The sequence below is a fragment of the Gopherus evgoodei genome, unplaced genomic scaffold, assembly GCF_007399415.2.
Source record: "Gopherus evgoodei ecotype Sinaloan lineage unplaced genomic scaffold, rGopEvg1_v1.p scaffold_31_arrow_ctg1, whole genome shotgun sequence".
Lineage (NCBI taxonomy): Eukaryota > Metazoa > Chordata > Testudines > Testudinidae > Gopherus > Gopherus evgoodei.
This window is the reverse complement of record NW_022059983.1, coordinates 3,360,403-3,368,737: the sequence shown is the minus strand read 5'-3', so window position 1 is coordinate 3,368,737 and position 8,335 is coordinate 3,360,403. Positions and strand designations below refer to the sequence as shown.

The following is an 8,335-nucleotide window of genomic DNA, read 5'->3' as shown; positions in this document are numbered from 1 at the left end:
AAACAACTCCCCTAGTGCCGCACTGCCCTGCAGAAACAACCCCCTGAGCGCCGCACCACCCTGCCCAAACAACCCCCATAGCGCCACACCGCCCTGCAGAAACAACCCCCCCAGCGCCACACCCCCATGCCCAAACAAACCCCCCGGAGCACCACGCCACCCTGCCCAAACAACCCCTCCAGCGCTGCACCACCCTGCCCAAACAACCCCCCCAGTGCTGCATCGCCCTGCGGAAACAAACAACAGCTAAGCACTGCCCGGCCGCAACAAACAAACAAAAACCATTGAGTACTGCTCCACCGAACCAAAAAAAACCCACCCCTGAGAACTGCTCCGACCTCAAAGATTAGCCGCCCCTTACAAGGTGCTGCCCCACGCATGTGCTTGGTCGGCTGGTGCCTGAAGCCACCTGCCGGGTACACCCCAGCTGCAGCAAATCCCTAGAAGGGTTGAAGCAGCAATTTCAGTGGTGGGTGAGGTGACACCCATGGGCTTGTTGCTGGAAAAAGGATTTGTGGGCAGCAGCAACCACGGGGTCAGATGTGTGGAATTTAGGGACCGGTTGGGTAACTAAGCAAATGATAAACCAAGCTGTAAAACTTCAACAACAAATGGATGAGCTACTGGCACAGCAACTGGCTGTGATTGCAACATGCTGGGGAAGAAGGCGGCGGAGGTGAAGCTGAGGGTAACCCCATGGCCATTGGACCTCGTGATGTGGGTGAGGGGTGGCTTTTGAAGACGAACCTGTGGGGAGGTGTGTTTGGGAATACAAAGAGCTCAACTGTGGGGCTTGCACCTGCGTAATAGTTATCCTGGTATCTTAGAATGGGGCAGCAACTAAGGTGTGTCCTCATGAGCCCTATGGGAGTAATGAGAAAGGGAGGAGCTGGCTGGGAACCACTGGTGGATAAATAAGGTGGATGGAATGGTCTAAAATGGACACATAGTCAGTTAAGTGTTTGTTCAGAGAACGTATTTGGATGGGTCCCTCCTCGAGGGCCATGGAAGAGTAGAATTTAAGGGCCTGTTGCAAATGGGGCCATGGTCGGGGGAGGTATATATGGCAAACGGGGTGTTTTGCTGGGAATGTAACTACTCCCTTTCTCTGGGAATATCTGATCTCCAGGATCTGAACAAGAGCCCATGAACACTGCAGAGGCAGCTCGCTGCAGCTGCCAACAACTGGCCACATTTAAAATAGATTCTCCAGAGTGGTGTGAAAGAGATGTGAACCCTGGCATAGAATACTGGAGCTGGAAAGGACCTCAGAAGATATCTAGTCCAACACTTTGCTCAATGCAAGATCAATCCTTGGACCCCTAAATGACCTCCTCAAGGATTGAGCTCATAACCTTGGGTTTAAGCTGGCCCCTACTCAAAACCACAGAGCCGTCCCTCCACCTGTCAGAGGAGGAGCAGCAGTGTTTCTGGTGGTGGCCTGGATCTTGGACTGTATTACAATGGTCAGGGCTCACAATCTTACTGTGGATTAGCCTGGCTATTGGCCTGTTTATTAAGTGTGCTACTCTCAGACACCAGCCGATAGTCCAGGGACATTTCCACCAAACACGTCACCGGTCACCAACAGTACCCTGACCCGGAGCCACATCCTGCATCGACTACGAGAAAGGGACTGAGAGACTTTGTCCATTGGACCGTGTGAACTGGAAACATAAACGCACTGAACTCTCATCAAATGAGGGTCAATCCACCCTCCTCATCGTATCCTCTCATTATACCCCACACCCAACATAGCCATTCTATGAACAACGTACCCTCATCTCAGTGTCTGTACTTTGACCCGTAAACCGTTTACCCCCAATGGCAGGTATTGCAGTTCATGTATTGCTTATGCCACCTGATCTTAAACCCAACTTTGCACCTCTTGATAAGCTGTACGTTATTCTCTGATAACCAAAAACTTCTGCCTTTAAACTCTGTACTGTTTTTTTATTGTAAACCTTATCTTAATATAATCTTGCCATGTATGCTGCAGTGGTTGAGGGGGACAACCACTGGTTGTCACATATGAGTAACGTAAGAGGCCCTCCACCGAAAGAGTAATAGATGACCCAGACCCAACCTGCTCGGACCCATCGCTATGGGGAGTCTGACACACTGATTGGAATATACTTGCAGTATGTCCATAGGGGGGAAAGTGCAAGGCACCCAGGGGGCTGTGGGGCAGATAGAGCACTGACACGTGGCATCTTGATACCTAGTGCTATCAGGAAATGTGCGGCCATACGTCCGATGCTTTTCCCGGGCCGGGACACCTGGGAAGGTGGGTCCCAGAAGAAAAGAGCAGGTGTGTTAGGAGTATTAGCATCAATGTAGGAGCCAGACCTGTAGTTTCATCTGAGATAGGACTTTGAGTTCAGCTTGCCTGGTGGGTTTTCGATATACAGTTCCACTAATACGTGTGATCAAAGACAGACACGGTAACTGTAGCTTTTGCCTAAACTCACTGGGTTTGTTAGTATAATGGGAATAGATAAGAGCAGTTAAAGTGTTACTGGGCATGGGGGGAGTGTAATATACAAGCCAACAGTTGAAGACTGCCCCAACTCCTTACCCCTCCCAGAGGGTACCCAAGGGGTGGGACTAAGATCCCAACTCATGACCTTCCAAAACGGAACATGACCATAGGTTGTAAGGAGTGGGACTAGGGGCGTGTCTTGTGGGTATATTTGGGCCTGCTAAGAAGGAGGTGGTGGGAACTGGGGACGCGGAGCGGGGACACAGGCTCTGTCAGAGCTGGGAACGGAGGTCTGGGGAACAGACACCATCGGCCAACCCCAATAACCGTGGCATTGCCTGCACTTCAGACCTCTGGTCTTCTGCTTTCTGTCTGCATGAGAGGAACCAAGGGAAGAGGTGAAGGGGAAGCCCTCTAACAGCCCCTCCCAGAGCTGCAGATACAACTCAGGAGTCCTGGGTCCCCTCCTGGGTTCTCTAGGCTGCACTGTGCTGCCCCTTAGTCTATAACTCTGTGTGTCCATCATGTACAGCCCAGACCACATCAGGCCAAATTTGGGCTGGGATCCAGGCAGCAGTGCTAGAACAATGTGTATAGGGTTGCTGAGAGCCATTGAATTAAACTGTAAACCCTGGATATTATGAAAACCTCTTCAAGCCGCATCCCCCTGCACTGTTAGTTCCAGCACCTAGGGGTCCAGGGCAGAGTTAAGGGGATTTCAGGCAGCACCTTCACTCTGCATTGCCAAGGGAGTCAGCGCTCAGCCCTGCGACTGGACCCAGCTCAGCTTGACTCTTGATCTGAGGATTCACGAGGCTCTGGGGGCGATGCCCAGTCTAGTACTTGGCGTAGGAACCATTTTCCCAGCAGAGGGAACCCAGAGGATCTGATTCCACCGAGCCGAGCGGGAGCTGGGGTGTGTCTGGCCCTGCTTTAACCCTTTGAGTTCTCAGCACAGCCTTCAGATGGGCATCTCTCAGAACTGGGGAGAGGGGGTCGGACTGGCCCAGCCATGAGCAGTGGAGTGGCTATGGGGGCAGAGAGGGTGGGGTAAGACACACAGGGGCGCAAGAGGGGGAGTGGTCCCAGTAACTCCTGTGGAGACACGTACACACAATCCCACACACAGACCTACACAAACTCTCTCCTTATGCCCTGGGACGGTGCCCACGTCCCAGTCTCTCCCTGTCTAGAGACCGGGACAGTTCCCTTCAGCGCAGGGAGATCTCAGCAGCGACCAGCAGGGGCTTAACTGCCCCCCAGCCCCACCTCCAAGCCTAGTAACCATCCCCCACTGCCATGAAAGCACATAGATCAGTGACCCCTCCCCGCGGGGGTGGGAAGACAGGATCTGCCACACCCCTGCCCCTCCACTCCCACATAAGACCCTGGGCACCCGACACAGCTGGGAAGGGGTGCAGGGATCTGCCAGGGACAGGCAGCCCAGAGTCATGAGCTGCTGTGACAGTGCAGGGCCCTGGAGCGGGGTTAAAGGAATCTGCTCCTCCCAGGTCCAAGGGTCGCTGTGCCTGGCAGTGTCACCGAAGTTTGAATGGGGCTGGCTCTGCCCAGGTCCAAGGGTTGTTGAGGAGGGAGCAGAGGGCCTGGACCTGTTACACACCCTCACAGAGGGCTCTCCCCCCAGGCACGGGACTGTTCTCCCAGCTGCAGACATCAGCACAGGCCCTTGAGTTGTTCCGGGAGCACGCCAAGGAATCAGCTCAGCTGGTGTCAAGGTGCAGCTGGGTCTGGGCTGGGAGAGCCAAGTAATAGCCTCAGCCTGCTCCCTGCAGAGCTGAGCCTCCCATTGCCAGGCTGAGGCGCTGGAGACCCCTGACTTTCAGGAGAGAGGACCACCACAGCGCTCCCTGCAGCACAGCTCCCCTAGTAGCGCATAGGGACCAAGACTGACACCGGGAGGTCTGTCTCTGTGCCAGGCCTGCCATGGCGTGTGAATACTTCACCCACAAAGGAGTGCTGTTCCCATGCCTGGATTATTCCCCTGAGAATCTGAGCTACGTGGAGAATGAATTTCAGGTGCAGGATGACGACATCTTCAACATCACCTACCCCAAATCAGGTAGGGGAGAGCGGGGGTGTGTGTGTGTAGGGGGGTACTGACACACACATGGACATTAGATGGTGTCACGGAGTGTGGGGGAGTCCGGCCCTACACCCCTCTTCCTGGGACCCACAGTGACTCTCGGCCAGCCAGTAAAACAGAAGGTTTATTGGACAATAGGAACACAGGTTACAGCAGGGCTTGCAGGCACAGTCAGGACCCCTCCCTCGAGTCCTTCTGGGCTTTCCGGGTGCTTGGATCCTAGCTAGGATACCCTGAATTCCGCCCACACAGCCCCAAGCCCAAACTCCAACTGCTTCCCTCCTGCCGCTCCCTTCCTTTGTCCCCTTCCCGGGCAAAGGTGTTGACCTTTCCCCTCCCTTACCTAGCTCAGGTTACAGGCCCTGGCATCGTCCATCCCCTAAAGTCCTCCCCTGCTCTCCCACTCCCCACACAGACAGTCCCTACTGCATCACAGATGGAAACACCAAACCTGTCACGTGACCTGATTTCCTAGACGCTAGACTCCGGGCACCCTTCCCCCTACCCGGAGTGAGACAAAGCAGGCTGCTCCCTGGGGCCCAACTCACCCACCTGGTGCTGGGCTGACTCTCTGCGGACACACTCTAACCACTGGCTTTCTCCAGAGCCACCGGCTGGGCCAGGAGACCCCTGGCACAGCACAGTGAGAGCTTCTGATTTTAGCGCTGTCAATGCACCTCAGTTCATGGGGGCTAGGGGCCAGGATTTCCAGGTTCTCTCCCCAGCTCTGGGAGCAGACGGAAACCTGGTAAGTTGAGAGGCTGTTTCAGGCCCATTAACCCTTTCATCCCTAGGCACTAACTGGATGCTGGAGATTCTGAGTCTGATCCGTTCTGATGGGGACCCTGGCTGGGTGCGCAGCGTGGTGAACTGGGACCGGGCACCCTGGGTGGAGAACGGGCCGGGGCTGGAGGCCGCCCTGAAATACCCCCCGCCCCGGCTGCTCTGCTCCCACCTCCCCGTCCAGCTCTTCCCCAAGTCCCTGCAGCGCTCCAAGGCCAAGGTGAGAGGCGGGAGAGCAGGGGCTGCAAATCAGGATTCAGGGGCACCAACGGGGCTGTGCGTCAGGTGGGGGGTGAATCCAGGGCTGCTGCTGGGTGTGAGTTACAGCAATGTGGGCATGTGAAAGAACAGGCAGCAGGGTGTGGCGAATCCTTCTCCCTGCAGAGGGTGGGGAGGTGACGGCCTGGGTTGGGTGACTAATTGCTGGGTTCACTTGGTATCCCCCTCTCCTGATTGTTAGTGACCCCCCTCCCCTCCCCCCAGATCATCTACACCCTGCGCTGCCCCAAGGACGTCCTGGTCTCGCTGTACCACTTCTCCAAGATCCTGCGCCTCTTCAAGGAACCTGGCTCATTGGATTCCTTCCTCGAGGACTTCCTGAGCGGGAACGGTGAGCAGCACTCTGGGGCTCTCAGGGCCCTGCTGCAGCTAGGGACATGCAGGCAGCCTCCCCCCGCCTGATGCCTGGGCTCCCAGCCATTCACTGATGGGATCCAGTTTGTGCATCCCCAGCCAGCTCTGAGCTGCTCTTTGCCCAGGGCTTAATAGGCTGCTGAGTGGGGCTTAAGAAGCTGCTGCATGGCCGTCCGGTTGCGCATCATGGAGGGAACTTAGGTGGAGGTAGTGCTTAAGTTGTGCCAGGGCCCTGGCACCTCCGGGCTTGGCAGTTCAGGGCCCTGGCACCTCCCAGCTTGGCAGTTCAGAGCCCTGGCACCTCCGGGCTTGGCAGATCAGAGCCCTGGCACCTCCGGGCTTGGCAGTTCAGGGCCTTGGTGCCTCCGGGCTTCGCAGATCAGAGCCCCAGCACCTCCAGTCTGGCTGCATCAGTTATGAACGTAAAAAAATTACTTGAGCCCCGGCACCACTTTAATTATAAATTGAAGAGTGGGTGGAGGGCCGGGTGGTGCCAGCTCTGGAGTCACCGTGCCGCTCTCCCCTGCACAGTGGTGTATGGCTCCTCGTTCGACCACGTCACCGGCTGGATGGGGCTGAAAGGCAACGAGAACTTCTTCTCTATCACGTACGAGGAGCTGCAGCAGGTAGGGAAACCATCCCCTTGGGCCACACCCAGATAACTCCAGCCCTGGGGTCACGCCCACACATAACCCCACCCCCTGGTGACACCAAAGGTAGCCCCCCCAACCACCCCACATGTAGCCCCCCCGAGCCACCCCACATGAACCCCGCCCCTGAGCCATCCCCACACGTAACCCCGCCCCAGGGCCCTGGCCAGGTGCTGTTCTAAGGTGTTACCAGCCCCAGCTCCCCAGGCCTCGGCGTCCATGTCCCGGTGTGACGAACTGGGAAAGTTCTTAATGTTTGCTCTGAATACTGTGTTGGTGCCTCAGTGTCCCCATGGCAGTTCTTAAGTATCTGGCAGAGCAATGGCCAGTGCACCTAAATGCCTGACACTCTGTCTCCTAGCAACTGATGGCCTGGGCCCCTCCTCTGCAAAGGTGCCAGCTGAAGGTGTTGGAGACAAAGGGATCAGGTGACCTCCTGGCCCGGGAAAGGGGCTGAGGAGAGAGGAGGGGCTGGGAGGGGTTGTTAGTCTGGAGCTGGCTGGGGTCGAGGGTGGAGGGCAGACCTGAGGGTCTGGCTCACTGCCCCCAGAATGGACCCAGCCGAGGGGTCCGGTTCGCTGTATCTACAAGCTCTGTTTTAGACCCTGTTCCTGTCATCGAATAAACCTCTGTTTTACTGGCTGGCTGAGAGTCACGTCTGACTGCGAAGTGGGGGTGCAGAACCCGGTGGCTTCCCCAGGACCCCGCTGGGGTGGACTCGTTGTGGGAAGCGCACGGAGGGGCAGAGGATGCTGAATGCTCCAAGGAGAGACCCAGGAGGTGAAGCCGTGTGAGCTTCTTGCCCTGAACAAGTCTGCTCCGAGAGAGAGGAGGCTCCCTAAAGTCCTGCCTGGCTTGGTGGGGAGCAGTTCCAGAGCATCGCCCGGGGACTCCGTGACACCCGGCTGTTGGCTCCTCCTGGCCTTTGCATTCCTCTGCCCCTGGCCTGGAACAGGGTCTGATCTCAGGTGGCCAACGTGGCTCATGGCCCAGGCCCTCTGCCCTTGAGGGTCTCTTCCTCAGCACCCAGTGGGGAGTAGGACCCTGCGGGGGGAGGGAACTGAGGCACAGGTGGACCATAAAATTGTCACCCTAGAATCACCCTCTTCATGGCAGCGGGTGTCTCCCCCAGGATCTGCAGGGCAGCGTGCGGAGAATCTGCCACTTCCTGGGGAAGGAGCTGAGTGAGGAGCAAGTGGCCGCGGTGGTGGAGAACGCCTCCTTCCAGAGCATGAAGGGGAACAAAATGTCCAACTTCTCCCAGATGCCGGCCGAGTACATGGACCACCAGAAGGGGGAGCTCCTGAGGAAAGGTGAGTCCAGGCCTGGGCTAGCAGGGGTCTGCGAGCTGGGACTGAGGTGCATCAGCAGAGCTGCGGGGGCAGGGCTGGGGGGCAGGGGCTGTGGGTTGGGATTGAGGGGCACCAGCAGAGCTGAGGGGGCAGGGCTGGGGGGCAGATGCTGTGGGCTGGGAGTGAGGGGCACCAGCAGAGCTTGTGGGGGCAGGTCTGGGGGTAGGGGCTGTGGGTTGGGAGTGAGGGGCACCGTAGACCATATCCCCTATGGTTTGCGGGAATCTGCGGTGACTGGCGGAACCATCTTTCGGAGGCACAGAGCCAGCGATTGGACACCGTTTACCAGGAGCGGATGCAGGGTCTAGATCTGACCTTCCCCTGGGACTGA

At 57.1% G+C, this 8,335-nt stretch overlaps 1 protein-coding gene across 1 annotated transcript; it reads left to right on the top strand.

The window, feature by feature from the left end:
• Positions 1-4,426: 4,426 nt before the first annotated feature.
• On the top strand, positions 4,427-8,335 carry LOC115640569 (sulfotransferase 2B1-like). Its single transcript, XM_030543429.1, has 6 exons — positions 4,427-4,562; positions 5,381-5,589; positions 5,853-5,979; positions 6,534-6,628; positions 7,785-7,968; positions 8,229-8,335. Exons 1-6 carry the CDS (start codon positions 4,427-4,429, stop codon positions 8,333-8,335), a joined length of 858 nt encoding a protein of 285 aa, XP_030399289.1.

Coding starts and splice junctions, on each gene's coding strand:
- LOC115640569 (XM_030543429.1), top strand. CDS start 4,427: ATGGCGTGTGAATACTTCACCCACAAAGGAGTGCTGTTCCCATGCCTG. Junction 5,590..5,852: donor TGCAGCGCTCCAAGGCCAAG/GTGAGAGGCGGG, acceptor CCCTCCCCCCAG/ATCATCTACACCCTGCGCTG. Junction 5,980..6,533: donor GGACTTCCTGAGCGGGAACG/GTGAGCAGCACT, acceptor TCCCCTGCACAG/TGGTGTATGGCTCCTCGTTC.